At 34.7% G+C, this 18,871-nt stretch overlaps 1 protein-coding gene across 1 annotated transcript; it reads left to right on the top strand.

The window, feature by feature from the left end:
* Positions 1-728: 728 nt before the first annotated feature.
* Positions 729-18,871, top strand: LOC128871543 (sorbitol dehydrogenase-like). Its single transcript, XM_054113376.1, has 5 exons — positions 729-888; positions 17,496-17,529; positions 17,607-18,295; positions 18,386-18,507; positions 18,574-18,871. Exons 1-5 carry the CDS (start codon positions 835-837, stop codon positions 18,749-18,751), a joined length of 1,077 nt encoding a protein of 358 aa, XP_053969351.1. The 5' UTR covers positions 729-834; the 3' UTR covers positions 18,752-18,871.

Genomic DNA, 18,871 nt, shown 5'->3' with positions numbered 1-18,871 from the left:
GAAGATTTAACGTTCTCTGTCATAGGTATTCCTGATGCATAATATTTTCAGGCTAAAATTTCCCCAACACAAAATAAGCGTCTCCCTTGCGATGAACTGTCACTTTACTCGTGCAATTTTTAAGTGATGGATTTTATGGCGTTAACGAACGCTTACTTGCATAACTTAGGAATAACAATTACAAGTTTTTGTAATTGTTGTTTTGGCAACTTTGTGTATAATGGCATGTGTCTGGAAGGCAAAAATACTGTAATCCCTCATGTATCTGAATATCCACGCCATAGTGGAAACATATACTACGCTTTGCTCTCATAGAGTTCGAACCAGCGGATGTTAAACGCTTTAGTAGTGTTACAGCGACCCTGGGATGTCGATGACTTGTCTGCATTCTCCAGCCTGGCTGCTTTAATGCAACCTGGTATGGCCACCCACTGCTGTATTAACCGCACGCGGCTTGGTTGATTGCAACGCTTCACTTCCAATTACCTTAATAAAAACTAAAATAACGAATGCTTGAAGAATGTAAGTATTTTTTTTATTTTCGACCTATTTTACAATTTGAGCAAGAACTCATATGCACACACACATACATACATACATATGCTCTTAACCATGTATACACATGTGTATGCACATTTGAGTAGAGAGCACGAAGAGCCATGCCGAGCGCAACCAGCACCGGTGACTATTATTGAACAGAGCCAACTTCTAGCGCGACGTATTGATTATATTTTAGTTTGTTGGGAATATTGCTTCAGAAAAGTCAATTTTTGGAATACTTCCTCCAGACAAGTGTGAATTTGTTTTATCAATTGGTGAAATAGTAAAATAGAAATGGCAAACGATAACTTAACTGCAGTGTTGCACGGCGTTGAAGATTTACGTTTGGTGAGTTTTTAACGGTAATTGAAGAATTTCTTAAGAATGTGGTAGGATTTCCCAATTAAGCTATTTTTGAAATAAAATAGGTATAAAAAATTGCCAGGCTTTGAGAAAAATTAAATTTTGAGTATCTATTATTAATTTCAAGATTTCCTTGGTAGGAAGAGAACTGAAGAATTTCTTGCATTTGAGAGGTTCATTTAAGATTTTTGAAGAACAAGTTGTACAGGAGGATAATTGATCACTTGGTACAAACGTGTTTAAATTTTTGAAATTATACAATATATGTATTTAATATTTTAAATATTTCATAACGTTCCGACTGGCTGCACGAATTAAGTATTTTTAACATCCGCTGTTAATGAATAAGGGGAAGCATGAAGTATTTAAAGTCAATTGATCAATTAAAATATAACACAAAAATTGGTCCTCATTCTAATTTCTGTGAAAAAAAATAAAAGCATGACACTCAGCACTTTACCTAGTTTAGGCCAGGCTTTCTCTGCAACTTGAGATTGGCTATTTGCAAGGTTTGCAATTCCCCTCAGTGGGGCATTCATTATATTTCTGAAAGCTACCGACAGCCGACCTTGACGTAAAATATAGATAACTCATAGAAAACACGAACATTGGACAACAATACCCTCTTTTTGTAGCTGCGCTACATATTATATAGTTATGTACATTAGTAAATATTTTAATATTTATTTCCCCAATCGACTGCAGAGGTGTCAAGGTGATATGTACGATATCTACCCCAGTCGAGTAGTGGGACTTTTTCGATTCGTTATAACAGCTACTTAACATACGTATTAAGTTTTAAACGCTTTAATGTTGGTTCTTATCATTTAAAACCTTTATTTTATTTTCACCAATGCAATCGGTAATTACTAATGCACTTGAAAATGTTAATCGTGATACTACAGATAAGTTAATTTTTTCTTAATGCTAGTCAGAATATAATTTGGTATTTTCATAAACGTCTACATATGTATATCAACAACCTTTTTATGCCCTTCTCGTTTTTTATGATCATCGAAGCTCTTAATACGCGACACAATCCCAAACACTTATTTATAATAGGGTTTTTTTTTTCAATTTAGGAATGTCTCTACATGTCCGAGTATAATTTATCAGAGAATAAACAAAAAAACATATGTGCATATCTCCAAAAAAAGCTTCACTTGGTTGTTGTTTTCAATTGTTGCCCATATGTTATGTTTCTTCTCATGTTATATCATACTAAATGGTGCTACGTGACATTATTGTGAAATTCGTCTTTTATTTTTCTGGTAGGCACGAAAAAAATAACAGTAAGTGGATTTTTTGAATTTGGATTTCATTTTTCGCACTTTCACTCTCTGTCCAGTTCTCGAGACTTTGTATACAAAAAACATACTAAAAAGAATTACTCATTTCACATGAGCTGAGTGATATTACTAGTTACTAAATTCATTTATGAGTTCCCAATACTCTATTCAAAAAGTATTAGTAAAAATATCAAATATATTATGTATATGTTCTTTAAAAAAACCTTTTGTACATCTACTCACATATATGCAAATATGTATATGGGGCGTTCCACGCCAACCGGACCAAAGCTCTGTCCAAAATTCTATGGGATGAAAATAATCATATAATATGTCAAAATACTCGTAAACTCATGCCCTTTCAATTGCAAAGTGGCAAATTTGAAAATTCAAAATGGCGTCATTACTGTGTCACCTCAAAGACACTAAATTCCAAAATTTGCAAATATATCTATCAATTACTTTTAAAAATAGGTTCAAAAATGATGACTCATGATATATTTGAATGTTTTTGGGGTCGCTGATTACGAATCTGAAATCAGATTTTCAAAATTCAAAATGGCGGATCCAATATGGCGGACATTTTTCGAAAATTTTTTTGGATTCGCTTGAAACTCATCACTTGGGGGTTTTCGGGGTCGCTGATTACGAATCTGAAATCAGATTTTCAAAATTCAAAATGGCGGATCCAATATGGCGGACATTTTTCGAAAATTTTTTTGGATTCGCTTGAAACTCATCACTTGGGGGTTTTCGGGGTCGCTGATTACGAATCTGAAATCAGATTTTCAAAATTCAAAATGGCGGATCCAATATGGCGACTGAAATTTTAAAAGAATAATTGAATTTACATGAACTATGTTACTCGGAGGTATTTGAGGTCGCAGATCACGAGTATGATGTTAGAATTTAAAAAATTTTAAATAGTGGATTCAATGTGAAAGATAATTTTTAAGAAACGTATTGAATTATTTGAAAGTTTGTAAGTTCTTAGGTAGCTGATCGCAATTCTGACTTCAGTATTCTAAAAATTCAATAAGTGTTGACTATTCATTTAACACTAGTCAGTTGTTTACGTAACGATCTCATCATGTTAGAATTTCTTCCCCTTTATTTGTTTTTGTACTAACACTAAAGTGTTGGATTTTATTTTATTATTTATCATTTAATAGAGTCTAAGATCTTAACTTGTTAGCCAAAGAAGTTAATTTTCTTTCAAAATATTCCATTTGTTGCGTCTAAGACTTCAACATGTTAAGTATGGTTCATCTTCATTTGTTTTTGTACTTAACATTCAACTGTTAGATTCTCTTTCGTCATATTTCATTTGTTTTTGTCTAAAACCTTAGTGGGTGAAGCTTGTTTCGTGTGCATTTGTTTTTGTAGTAACATTGAAGGGGTTGAATTTCTTTCGAAATATTCAATTTGTTGCGTTTGAGACTTTAATGTGTTAAGTATGCTTCGTTTTCATTTGTTTTTGAAATAACATTCAACTGTTAGATTCTCTTTCTTCATATTTAATTTGTTTGCGTTTAAGACCTATATGTGTGAAGCTTGTTTCGTATTCATTTGTTTTTGTAGTAACATTGATGTGATAGATTTTCTTTACACATTTTTCTGTGTTAACGTCTAAGACCTTAATGTCCACTCAGTTTAAGAAACTTTTACCGCATCATTTTATCGCTAAGAGGCAGTCTGAGTACTTTCAGGAAAAAAAAAAAAATCTTCAAGACGGCGAAGTAATATTGCAGTGTGATTTTTCTGAAAACTATACTTATGTTGCGCAGGATGCTGTGCAAGGATTTCATTATAATAATGATCAATGCACAATACATCCTGCAGTTTTCTATTACAAGGAAGGGAATGAAATGAAGCACCGCAGTATTGTATTACTGTCAGACTGTACAACGCATGATACTGCAGCAGTTTACATATTACAGCAGACAGTAATACCGGAAATAAAGAAAGTATGCCCAAATGTCAAAAAAATATACTATTTTACTGACGGGGCTAAACAGCACTACAAAAATCGGTACCAAATAATAAATTTAATAAACCACGAAAAAGATTTTAATGTAAAGGCTGAGTGGCATTTCCATGCAACTGCTCATGGGAAAGGAGCATGCGATGGCGTTGGAGCAGTTTTAAAAAGAGAAGCAACGCGTGCCAGTTTACAACGTAAACCTCAAGACGCCATTTTGAATGCCAAAGCTCTTTTTGATTGGGCAAAAGAGCACATTAAATCGATTCAATTTTTTATTTATTCAAAACAGCAACATGAAAAAATGAAACGTTCGCTAAACAAGAGATTTTCCGCGGCACCTTCTGTAACAAAAATCCAATCAGCACATTGTTTTATAGTTACACCACATAATAAACTCAACGTTTATAGGTACTCGAATGGCCATGAACCGCTCGCCATTGTCCAATATTAATCAGCCGTTTTGAAATATAAAACCATTTAAAGAGAGTTACTATCAATCAGCCCTTTTCAGAGCTAATAAATTAATTAAAACACCAAAAAATAAACCTTTAATCAGCCCCTTTCAGGGCTAATAAAGTAGCTAAAACACCAAAAAATAAATCATCAATCAGCCCTTTTTAGGGCTATAAAACAACATTGATTTGACATATTGGATCCGCCATTTTGAATTTGAAAAACTGATATCGGATTCGTCATTAGCGACCTCGAAAACCCCCGAGTAACAAATTTTAAGCAAATTAAAAAAAATTTCGAAAATATCTGCCATATTGGATCCGCCATTTTGAATTTTGAAAAACTGACATCGGATTCGTCATCAGCGACCCCGAAAACCCCCAAGTGATGAGTTTCAAGCGAATCCAAAAAAATTTTCGAAAAATGTCCGCCATATTGGATCCGCCATTTTGAATTTTGAAAATCTGATTTCAGATTCGTAATCAGCGACCCCGAAAACCCCCAAGTGATGAGTTTCAAGCGAATCCAAAAAAATTTTCGAAAAATGTCCGCCATATTGGATCCGCCATTTTGAATTTTGAAAATCTGATTTCAGATTCGTAATCAGCGACCCCGAAAACCCCCAAGTGATGAGTTTCAAGCAAATCCAAAAAAATTTTCGAAAAATGTCCGCCATATTGGATCCGCCATTTTGAATTTTGAAAATCTGATTTCAGATTCGTAATCAGCGACCCCAAAAACATTCAAATATATCATGAGTCATCATTTTTGAACCTATTTTTAAAAGTAATTGATAGATATATTTGCAAATTTTGGAATTTAGTGTCTTTGAGGTGACACATTAATGACGCCATTTTGAATTTTCAAATTTGCCACTTTGCAATTGAAAGGGCATGAGTTTACGAGTATTTTGACATATTATATGATTATTTTCATCCCATAGAATTTTGCACAGAGCTTTGGTCCGGTTGACGTGGAACGCCCCATATATGTATGTACTTTCATGAATATTTCATTAGTATAGATCGAGTTCTAAGCCAATCAACGAAATTGATTTGCAAAGTCACAGGGGAGTTTATCTCTTGTATTAGTTTAATTTACTACGGGTAATATACACGTACACCTGCATATGAATAAGTATGTATGAATATATGTATGGTGTTTAATTTCGTTGTGGGCTCGTCTCCGCTCTTAGCTTTGATCGGCGCTAAGAATGTTTATCACGTTCATACGAGTATACAAGTTAAATTTTCATTTATTTATTTGAGTTTTTAAAAATTATTGCGTGGACAGGAGTCCACGTCTTTTCTGTTTATTGTTCACTTAAAAACTAAATTTACAAAATATTCTTACTTCTATATTACAACTAGATTTTGGCCAGGTCACGTTGCATCTGCATGTGCTGGGAAAATTCCTAAGTTTAGGAAATGCGCGGTCAGCGCTTTATTCCTGCGCGTGTGGTGTCGTTTACCCGTGAGACGCAACTTTGTGATATGTTCACAATATGATACATGATATGATATGATACAAACATTTTCAACGCTGAATGTGTTAACTATCCCCCTCTTAAGAATGATCGTCCTCGATCATTAAAAGTAGGGTAGGTCATTGAATTTAATAAAAGTTGGGGGTATATTGCCATTACAAGGTAAGGTTGTTATACCAATATCTGATGGAATTTCCTGCTTCTTCTCAACGTATTCAATCTTGATGGATTTACGTCTGAGAAGAATGATTGATATGGCTATTAGTGCAATGAGTATTGGTATTGCAAATGTTCCAATGGACAATGTGGCATGTTTCAAAAATTCAATCCTCTGGGTGTTGTTAATCTGTAGTTCTTGCAGTACTTCTAACGATAATAAATTTATGTGTTTATTTTCGGCTGGAGTTAGCTGTAGGACAGAGGGAATAGCTTCAAATGGTTGCGATGCAAAGTTTCTGTAAAGTCGATTGTTAATTTTTATTGATGAATTATAGAATTTGATGACATGCGTCCCATTCATTTGTTGAGTAGCATCATTAATTTGTATTAGTCCGTTAAAGTTATTTAAAAGTATTATGCCCGTTTGGATTTCTTCCACAGCAGTTAAGTTGTGACCTGACATCATTGAACAGCTGGAGTTCAAACTACTTAATAATCTAGTTATACATTTATCTTCGCTTAAATCTATTAAATTATTCATATTACATATCGAAATTTCATTATATTTCCCACATGGCTTACGAATGCCATATATTAAATTTCTTATTTTTAAAATTTCATTAAATTGAATGTTTATTACAATATTTTCCGTTTTTATAACAGGTCTTAAAATTATTTTTCTAAAGGTTTCGCTTTTCGTAAGTGGGATTTTAACCATATAAACAATTATCATATCTTTACTTAATACATTTATTTTTGAAAATTCTAACGCTTCCTCTGCGTTGTTAAAAGGCATTTCATCTTTTTTAAGTTCATCTAAAGCAATTTTAACTTCATTTTTATTTAATATTACAGTGTTTAAAATGTTTCCTTTTGCCCATTGTATGGCGTATTTGATATTTATTAATTCATCCTTAATTAGTCTTATTTTGCTTTGTAAATCTATTACTACCTCATCTATTATAATATATTATTACTTTTTTTTATAGCATTTGAAATTAAATTCGTTATAGAAGTTATATTATTTAACCTTTTACTAAACAGTTCATTTATTATTGTTTGTTTATTATTATTTTCATTTAAGTTCAGAAGGTTATTATTAATAATTTCTAGGTCGTCGTGGTCTGGTGATCCTGCAAGATACTTCCACGCGGTGCCTAGTAAATTGATAGATCTTGGATTACGGGATTTACTTATTGGTTTAAGGGTTTCTAGGATTTCAAGGGTTTGGTTGGTTTCATGTTTAAGAATTGGATAAAGGAAACTGTCCTTAGGTAGTTTTTCTGTTATGTGGTTATGAATGTCCGTCAAAAGTATTTCGTATTTTTTTAAGTCAATCAGATGAATAAGTCGAAAGGTGCCATCCTGAATTTTGGCAAGTCCATTGTTAATGGTCACTAAGTAGGAGTTGGAGTAGTCCAAGATTTCCACCTCGCCGTTAGTAATTCGGAGGAGATGAATCCTGTAATTGGAAGGTAGATCATCCCTTTTAAATTTATATCGTTGGCCTATGGCATTTTATAACGATTTTTTCCTATTACCTAAAGATCGAAAGCCTATGGCATTTTTAACGATTTTTTTCTTATTATCTAAAGATCGAAAGCCTATGGCATTTTTAACGATTTTTTTCCTATTATCCATTATACTAATTAATTTTAATTTTAATGGAATTTAATTTTGTTGAAATTAATTAAATTCGATAGATGTGAATTTAAATTAGTATGAGTTAAAACTTTGGTATAAATTCATATTTTTTTATAATTAAAAATAATCTTTTGTTTTTTTGTTTTATGTGAACCAAGTACGACTAACTTCTGATGTTACTTTTGTGTACTATTCTTCCAGATTCGGTCAGTATTGTTGTGCTGCTGTCTTCCTTGACTGTTTCCTTTTTGTATTTTGGAGATATCTTTGATCCTAATCTTTTGTCAATTTTAATAAATACAATGTCTCCTTGCATATAAGTTTTTATTGATTTCCTTTTTTTATTGTGTTGGATTAAGTCCTTAGTCTGTTTTTCTTTAAGTTTATCAATGTTTTCCTGTCTTGCGCGCTCAAACTGTGTTGGGTCTGTGCTAACATTTCGTCCGAAAAATACTTCTATGGGCCTTTTTCCTGTCGTTGAATGTACCGTGTAATTGTATTCATAAACTGCTCTGTCTAAAAGTTCGGGGAATGATGAGAAATGTCGTTCAACCTTCAGACATCTAATTATTTCTGTAAGTGTGGAGTGGAAACGTTCGATTTGGCCATTGACAGAACTTTTATATGGCGGAGTTTTATAAACTTGAATATTGAGAGTGTCCTCTATCATGAAACTTATTGATGCGGAATTAAGGGATTGCTCGTTGTCAATTACTATTGCTTTTGGGACACCAAATAGAAATAGTAATTCTCGAAGGGGCTCTTTTATGTCTTCAACTGCTTTTGAATTTATTATTCTAGTTTGAACGTACTTAGAGAATTTATCTATTGCGGTAAGAACTAGATTTCTTTCGGTTATGTAAATGTCGATATGAAGAATATGTCCTGGATATTCAGGTATCGGGGTTTTCTTTAACTCGGGATTATTGGGATGCCGGTCATATTTATTTTCATTGCATATTGAGCATTCTCGTATTATATTTTTTATTTTTTTCGACATAGACGGGAAAAAGTAGTTATCTAAAATTTGAATTTTATTTTCACAGCTATTTCTGTGTGCTCTTCGATGAGTTTTTATTATGATTTCCTGTTGCTCTTGATCATTAATGATGTCCTGTACTTGGATTTGGGTGAATCTGATTTTGTAGTTTCTAAAGTGAATTGGATAAATATTTTGAATTTTGCCCATGATTGATTCATCTGTTTTTATGCAGTTTATCACGGTAGGATTTAAATATCTTTTCAGGAGGTTTATAAGTTTTGTGGTATCATAATTCGTTTCTTCTATTATGTGCCTGTGGTACGTCGGGAAAACTATTTCAAACTGGTATGTAGACGTTGGACCTATATTTAAAATAATTTGATTTTTAAATACGTTAACGGGTACTTCGACACTAGGAATTCGGTCATGGGATGAACTGTCGCTACTATGGCAAGTAACTGTTGAGAGGGCATTACATCCTGTTTTTGGAGGCCTGGAGAGCGCGTCGGCAACTACGTTGGTTTTTCCTGGTTTATACTTTAGTTCATAGTTATATTCCTCAAGGATACATTTCCACCTTTTCATTTTTGCGTTGTTGTTTTTATTACTTAACGCAAACGTCAATGGTTGATGATCCGTAAAGATTACCACTTTTGGTGAACCGTATAAGTAATTTCTAAACGTATTAATTGCCCATATTATTGCCAGCATTTCTTTTTCGTTTGCGGCATAATTCTCTTCGGCTTTATTTAGTGATCGTGAAATGTATGAAATGGGTTTTCCTGACTGTTCGAGAACAGCTCCTAATGCGTAGTTAGATGCGTCAGTCGTGAGGTGAAAGTCCTGTTTAAAATCTGGATATGCCAATACCACTTCTTGGGAAACAAGAGAAGATTTTATTTTGTTGAAGGCTTGTAATGCTGCGCTATCAAATTTAATTTCCTTTTTTTTAGATGCGTTTTTGGACACGCGTCCACCCTCCCCTCTTAAGAGCGAAGTCAGGGGTTTCGCTAGTTTAGCGTAATCCTTGATGAAGCGGCGGTAGTAGCCGGAAAGTCCAAGGAAAGATCTTAAATCTTTCAAATTTTTCGGACATGGGAAATTTCGGATTGCTTCCACTTTAGAAGGATTTGTTTTTATACCGTTTGGTGAAATGACGAAGCCTAGAAATTCGACTTCTTTTCGAAAAAATTCGCATTTGTCCAACTGCACTTTCATATTAGCATTTTCGAGAGTGTGAAAGACTTTTTCGATATTTTGGACGTGCGTTTCTTCATTTTCGCCGAACACTATTATGTCATCAATATAGACATAACAAATTTTCCCAATGTGTTCCCGTCTAATTTCTTTGGAACTACCCATACAGGAGAATTGTACGGGGAACGCGATGGCCTTATTATACCATCTTCTAATAGTGTTTGAATTTCATTGTTGACAAATTCTCTCATTCCTACGGGATACGGATAGTATTTTGTATATACAGGGGCGTCTGAAGAAGTTCGTATCTCACCTATTACTGTTGTAGTGTAAGTTAACTTTTCATTTGGGTCGGTAAATAGTTGTTTGTACCTTTGTGTAAATTGCTGCATTTTAAGTTTCTGGGAAGGTGTCATATGTTCGGTTCTAACGTCGATTTTGTTTACTGTAGGGGAAAGCATTTGCTTAATTTTGACTTCTTTGCCATTGCCGAATTTAATGATGTCATCATGAACATTAATGGTCGCGTGAAGTTTTTTGAGGCTATCGTTGCCGATAATACCATCAAATGACTTCAAACCGGGTAAAATAAAAAATTTCAGGTTTGTGTTTCCGAACATGTTAATAATTGTATTGTGAGTTATTTCAATTTGGCCTGCTATCGAATTTGCGAAAAAGGGTTTTTCGTTGGGGATGGGTTTTGCTACGAGCTGCGGTTGGATATAATTTTTACTTGATCCCGTGTCTATTAAAATTTTTAAAAAATCGCCGTTCTTCGTTTTAAATTCGATGTAGGGTAACGAAGAACTCTGCATCCTAAAAAATTTACGTCAATATAGTCTTCACGGTCTTCAAAATATTCCTGAGGTTGTTGGTCGTATGATGTGTCAGTCATATGGTATTCGTCAAAGTCTGAAGTATATTCTGTCCTGTATTTCTGGTCGTCTAAGGTGCATTTCGGTTCTTCTACTCCTGATCTGATATGGAAGTTCCTCTGTTGTTTGAGGGGTACTTGGTGAGAAAAGTTTGATGGCCTTTTCTCAGTTGGTCTGTTAAAAGTAGGTTTATTTATATAGTTCACGTTCCTACTATGGATAGAACGGTCGATGTCCATTGGCTCTGGACGGGGTTGTGGCTTCGGAGCAACTGGTCTGAATGGCTGCGCTTGACGGTTGTTTTGCCAAGGTTGTTGAAAAATTCGGTTTTGTTGGGGAGTCTGTTGATAGTTTCTGGGTGGTTGTTGGTAATATTGAGGAGGGTGTTGGTATTGTGGCTGTGCACGTGGTGCTGGAATGTATGCGAGTTGTGGGAAGAATGGCTGGGGTTTGCCAAGGTGTCTCCTTGGTGGAAGTGGTGGTGGGTTTACATTAAACCTTCGCATAGCGCTTGGTTGGGTGAATACGTAGCTGCTGCGAGCAACTTGGTTTTCCAATTTAAGACACAAGTGTAGTGCCTGAGGAAGATCCTCGGGTTCTTTCATTCCCAGGAGTCTAGGGAGGTCTCCTTTGAGTCCTCGTATAAAAGTATCTAAGGCTTTATGCCTGTAAGTCTGCGTCAGCAGTGTCAAGGATTCTTGGCTCATTTCGAGGCTACTCAACTTATTGAGAATGAGGGATAAGTGAATGTAAACGTTTTGGTAGAATTCTTGTATAGTCCCGTTTCCTTGAATTAGGGACGTCAGTTGACATTCAAGAGTTGTGATATCTCTTTTGTCAGCATAGTGTAGAGTAAGGCATCTGGATATTGCCTTCCAGTCTAGGGGAGTGCTGTACGACTCCAATGCGATGTCGGCATTACTAACAATTTTGTTTCGCACAACGGACAGGATTCCGTAGTATTTTGGGGTACCTCTAAGGGATTCGTAGATTTTCAAAACCCTGTCTACACTTTTCTTCCAGGAGCTGAATTCTCCTGGATTCCCATTAAATTCTCGCAGGCTACGGACTATGTCCGGTATTTTATCTAAGTCGGAAAGTTGTCCGCGATGTTCTGGTCTTATCGTCTCGTCCGTGGCATTTGTTAATTCAGAATTTGGGTTTAGTCGTCCTTCTTCCCTAATTACCCTAGTCACAATGGAAGTGATTAATTGCTCTAACTCAGGATTGCCGCTCGAAGCTGGTCTGTCCGTATTAGAAGCAGATGGAGGGGGTGTTTGGGAAGATGGGTTTCCAAGGATGCTTGGTCTAATCATTTTTAAATTTTTTTTTTTTTTCCTGTATAAAATTTTCCTTGATTGTTTAAAAATTTGTTTAGCTTGTTTTAAATCCTAGAAATTATTCAATAGGTTTTGTTATTATTTGATATTTATGTAACCTCTTCTGGGAAGAGGGCCCTTTGTACTCCGGAGGGTCCGTATAAGGATTCGCGGAATTAGGGTTATGTTATAAGTTTGAGGATCTCTTAAGTGCCTCAACTTTGTTATATTTTGTTATGGTTTTACAATCTGTTATCGCTTTATTATTCTTATCCTTATTTTATTTAAAAATTTTCCTAATACTAGGATTTCCCATAATCAAAGGCTATCTCATTAGATTTGATCACTATCAATTCGATTAATTTCTTTATTTTTTTAAAACTTAATTTCAAAGGTTAAGTTAATCCATTTAATAAAATTTTATTTTTCTCACTTAATCACTATAACTCCTTTTTCAAAAAGGTCAATTTAATTATTTTTCATCTTTTTTAATCAAAATTTTTCTTAATCGTTAACACTTTTCCTTTCTTTTAAATATTTGTTTCTAATATTTTTCTTATTTTGAAATACTTTACTTTACTATTGGCTGTACAAGCAGTTTTTATTTTTTCCACTTCTTTTAAATATTTGTTTCTAATATTTCTCCTATTTTGTAATACTTAGTATATAATCTTAACTTTATTGCTTACGATATTAGTATAATCGGGGTCAGCAACATCTCCTTTTTGTTTGGGAGTCCTGTGGTGCGGGCAGAGCGGCTTGGCATTCGCTGCCGTCCTTTTCCTCTGCAGTCCTGCAGTTACTTAGGGGCCTCGTTCTCTACTCCTGACCGGTTCCGCTTTTTTGTTTTTGAAGGCGGCACTGCAGCTAATTTCTTTTTAGGTGGCTGGCCGTATTCAAACGTGTGTATATTTCACCTAATTAAACGTGTCACTATTAGTTTTTTTGCGTATAAACTTTCGATTTAACGTCGCGGTATACTACTAGCTTTTCACTCGTATTAATTTTCGGTTTTAATACTAAACGCGGAATTTAAACCGGTCCCTGCTCGGGCGCCAGTTAAATTTTCATTTATTTATTTGAGTTTTTAAAAATTATTGCGTGGACAGGAGTCCACGTCTTTTCTGTTTATTGTTCACTTAAAAACTAAATTTACAAAATATTCTTACTTCTATATTACAACTAGATTTTGGCCAGGTCACGTTGCATCTGCATGTGCTGGGAAAATTCCTAAGTTTAGGAAATGCGCGGTCAGCGCTTTATTCCTGCGCGTGTGGTGTCGTTTACCCGTGAGACGCAACTTTGTGATATGTTCACAATATGATACATGATATGATATGATACAAACATTTTCAACGCTGAATGTGTTAACTTACATACATACACCTGTATGCATGCATTTGTATTATTTCTGTATAAATGGAATTTTGTTAAGCAAAACACGATTTTGGATAATAAATATTGAAGAATTATTTTAAATTTTTCTCCTTACAAATAAAGCGTATTAATAATAGAGGTTTCTAAGAACAGGCTTATGTACATACATAGGTATACATATATGCATATTTTATTGGGGGGAAAAAGAAATCTATTATTTTGTCGGTAGATGGCTGTAGTGATCGATATCTCGTAAAGTACCGATCAAACAATTTTAAGTTTATGATCGTTGTCAAGGTGACATTTTAGTTGTGAGTTACAGGGTGTTAACAATATAAGTCAGCAAAGAGAAAATTCGGTACTTTTAACAGTTTTTCTTTGATTAAGGCAAAAATGCACGCCCGGCCGCTGAAATTGTAAATAGTGTTTATGTTGCTGATACTATAACAGCTAATTACTTGCAATTTCGGTTTCGTCGATTCCGTTCAGGCATTTTTGATGTTAAAGAAAATGTCGGCCAGGAACTAGAGGTCGACCATAAAACAATTTTAAACCATTTATGCAAAAACAATGGATTTCTTTTTCCCCAAAATTAATCACCCAAACTGCCGATTTATAATTTTGCAAATGGTATCGTATGGCAATCATATTTGACACTATTGCATTAGACAACTGCAGTATAAAAACAGGCAAGTGCTCCATTGCGTAAAAGTTAAAATCTAGATTTCCATCACTCAAAATCTTTTTGTTTTGAAAATGTAATGATTCATTTTGCGCCATCTTGTACATATTATAAAGGGCCTTTCAAAAATGACGCCTAGATGTTGGTAGTGAATAATTCCTGTACTATTTATGTATGCCATTTTTGGCATTAGTCAAGTAGACAGATGTACAATTTTAACCATGGATACAACTCGTTGAAATTATTGAAACTTTTATGAAAATGGGCCATGAACATTTTTTGTTGTTTTATTTTAAAACAACATCTATGGGCGTCCCCTTTGCGGTTGCATGGTTGCGCCTTCCAAATTCGCTGTGTCGTAAAAGCCCATGAATAAACAAACAAATTATTTGTTTATGAAGTGTAAGAGTAGGCGAAATGGAAGCAACCAAACACAAGAAATTATACGCACACACACACTCATTTTCTTACCACGGCGTCTGCCCCATATAATCGCAAACAAACTGTATTTGGAGGCTTTATATTCATTTGCGCTTTTAGAATTTATCTCGCGACTTTTCTTTTTAGTTAACTTTAAAACTCACATATCCGAATATTACCAAGCCATTCACTGCATTTTCACAAACATGTAATTTCCCTTCCTTTTGTTTTGCTCGTTTGTGTTGTATTGGAAAGCGAACTGACGTCAGACTTCAACTTCAAAATCGCGAAAAATAAAGAACTGTTTGGGGATGCCGCCACCTATAGTACTCAATTCGTCTTGTGATTGCTTACATTAAACCAGAAAATTAAATGGTTTATATTAAAGTGAGGAGTACCTCCAGGAAAATATAAATTAATATATGTAATTCAATTTATTGCGACTCGTGGACAGCGAAAATTAAAAACGTCGATTTTTTACCGACTTTGACCGACTTTTGACCTTTATTATATGAGCATTTGGATATTGATTACACTTTTTATTTCCGAAAGCGATCTTGCGTTCATTATTTGCTATATACAGATAATTTCGATAATTTTTGAAGCTCAGTAATGCATTCTACTACAGTTTAAAAATTTAGTTTTTTCTGTTTTCGTCTAGTTTTTTGAAATTTTTTATTATTTTACTGAATAATGAGCTGTTATTTTTTTTTTTTTGTTTTTCTATTCCACTTTCTTTCAATCTTTCGGTATTTTTATTTTCATATACATATAAATACATATGTACATACATATTCACATATAACTTCTCAATACGCTATTCAAGAGAAATGTAGTAAAAATATTAAAATACAAAATACGAAATACGTACACAATACACAACTTTTATCTATACATATACATATATACATGTGTACGGATCTGCTGCTATAACATTCGGTGACATTGGTCTTCAAAATCACTCGGCTTTGTCGTCAGCAAACCACGGTGGGGTAGCTCATTATCAGCTCTGCTGTATGGTTTGTCTCTAGTCTTAGTCTAATTTACTGCAGGGAATAGACACCTACATCTGCATATGTATGTATGAATATTTGTATGCCTTTTATATGTGTTTAATTTCGTTGTGGGCTCGTCTGCGCTCTTGCTTTGATCGGCGCTAAGAATGCGTAACAAGTTCATTCACATACATATGTGTATGTACATACATGCATTTGTTTTGCGTAATTTTGTTAAGCAACAAATGATTTTGGATAGTAAATATTTAAGAACACTTTCAAGTTTATTGCTATAGGTATGTATATGTAATATACATAAAACTTATTAATGATAAAGATACCAGTATCTGCAAGTAAATAAACTCAAATTCTTTATGATTGGAATTTTTATGCTCATAAAATGATATCGCGGCTATTGTGTATTGAAAACTGTCATATGGTTTTAAGTAGTTGGGGCGAAGAAAAGAGTTTCATTTTAGTGTTTGAAATTTGTTAAAATTGTTAGGAAAATTAATAACGGTCTAATTAGTTTCAATTTATTAGTCAAATACTCAAGTGTCACGTATAATTGTCTTCTACTTGGCTTACCAATTAAATGAAAGCTTATTGCATTCACAAATTTTAATTACCACTGCCGGCAGTCGATTTGAATACACCTACGCGTGTGTTAACTTTCACTTTGGGCAGCATTCTGAGCTCCAAATCGTCTAGCCTTTAGAGAAATAACCATAAAGAATGTTAGAATAAAAGACGCGTTTTTCGGAAGACGCCATCTTATGAATTCACTGCATCGTGCATCCCCGTTATTGGCATTGAGAATTACCTTTATATGACTAAATCCGCAAATTGACCTTTGTTTGGAAATTTCCGTCTTTCCGAAATTTATTACCATTTAAGTCCATTTCGATGATCTTTATGGTAATAAATGAATCGAACTCAATACTTCTGTCTTGCTTGAGTAGAAGATTTTCTAACGATTTGGGCCAAAACTTGCTAAAACTGATTGAACATATACATACATACATACATATACATACGTACATATTTCTGAACAAGGTGTTCAAAAAGTAAGTTGACCTTTCAAATTTTTTGTTACTTTGCAGGAGACAAAACAGATTTTAATGAATAAGTAATTATTTTTCAACAAATTTTGAAAATTTAGATTTTTGTGAGATAAATCAGGTGAGTCATACACATACCTACAGAGTTAATCGTCTCTGAGCGAATTTGATAGAATCAGCTGATGAGCGGATGTCACTTGGGATGTGCTTACAAAAAAACTGAGATTGTGTTGGTGATTTACGAAAAAAATCAACCAATAACAAATAACTTCGTTGCCATCAGAACGACTGGTTGGACGAGAGTGTGAATTATCGTACAAATTTCGGCTGCCAACATGCTTCGTTGCTGTTTGAGCAACGACTGATTGGACGAGTGTGTGAATACATATGAAATGATCGTGCAGAATTCGGCTGCACAATCTCCCAAGTGGTGTGGCCAAAATTCCCCTCACAATTTTCTCCCACTGGTAATCTATCATCCTTGGTTACTCGCACAATTTTGTTTTTCACCATAGCTGTAGGCCAAACCTCGTAATCTTTCATCCTTGAATCATACCTAAAGAAGAAATACCCCAATGAAAATATTTGTTTTTTTATTAAAGTCGTTATTAATTTTAAAATATGCACCATACGAAATACTAATTTAAATATTTATTATTTTCTTTCTAGGAACAACGTCCCATCCCAGAAATCGCTGATTATGGTTTGTGTTCTCACTGGACATTTACAGACGGAAACTTATAAAGCTAAATTAAAATTTTTCTTACATCTCCCCTTTAGAGGTACTTTTAAAAATGGACTCCGTAGGTATTTGCGGCTCAGATGTACACTATTTGGTCCATGGACGCATCGGTGATTTTGTGCTCAACAAGCCAATGATTATCGGACACGAAGCTTCTGGAATAGTGGCTAAAGTGGGAAGCAAAGTGAAACATCTCGCTGTAGGCGATCGAGTTGCTTGTGAACCGGGTGTACCTTGCCGTTACTGCGACCACTGCAAGAATGGCCAATATAATCTCTGTCCCGACATGGTATTTTGCGCCACCCCACCCTATGACGGGAATCTCACGCGCTATTACAAACATGCTGCCGATTTTTGCTACAAATTGCCTGACCATGTGACCATGGAAGAAGGTGCATTGCTGGAACCACTGTCGGTTGGTGTACATGCTTGCCGTCGTGCCGGTGTTGGGCTTGGATCGAAGGTGCTTGTATTAGGTGCCGGTCCCATTGGTTTGGTAACGTTGCTGTCTGCACAAGCAATGGGCGCAGAACAGATATTTATTACGGATTTGGTACAACAACGCTTAGATGTGGCTAAGGAGTTAGGTGCTACACATACATTATTGATGAATAAGGATGACACCGCAGAAGAGACGGCGAAAAAGATACATCAGATAATGGGCGTCGAACCAGATAAGACGATCGATTGCTGTGGTGCTGAGTCAACGACACGTTTGAGCATTTTCGTGAGTGCCCTATGCTATGGAATATATTTTATCAACTATTTATTTATTATTATACATTTATACATATGTATGTATTTATAAAACATTTAGGCTACTCGCTCGGGAGGCTGTGTTGTGATTGTGGGCATGGGTGCTGCGGAGCCTAAAATTCCGCTGATTAACGCTTTAGCACGTGAAGTCGATATACGAGGAGTATTCCGTTATTGCAATGAGTGAGTAGTCATCACTTTATAGCTATATTAAATAAAAATTTGTTGACAATGCAAATACTCTATTAGCTATCCTGCTGCGCTGTCGTTAGTGGCTTCCGGCAAGGTAAATGTTAAACGACTGATTACCCACCACTTTGACATCACTGAGACAGCCAAGGCATTCGAGACGGCACGTTATGGACATGGTGGCGCCATCAAAGTAATGATACACGTACAACCAAAGGATACAAACAATAAAGTTTGAGTTAAGGTTAAGCTATTGCCGCTGTTGTAGAGTAAACGTCCAATACATTTGTAAATAAACATTTTTTTAATGATAATAAGAATCAAATGTCAAAAAAAGTTATAAAAAGAAATTAAAAAA

This window comes from Anastrepha ludens, chromosome 2, assembly GCF_028408465.1.
Source record: "Anastrepha ludens isolate Willacy chromosome 2, idAnaLude1.1, whole genome shotgun sequence".
Lineage (NCBI taxonomy): Eukaryota > Metazoa > Arthropoda > Insecta > Diptera > Tephritidae > Anastrepha > Anastrepha ludens.
This window is presented reverse-complemented; position numbering and strand designations above follow the sequence as displayed.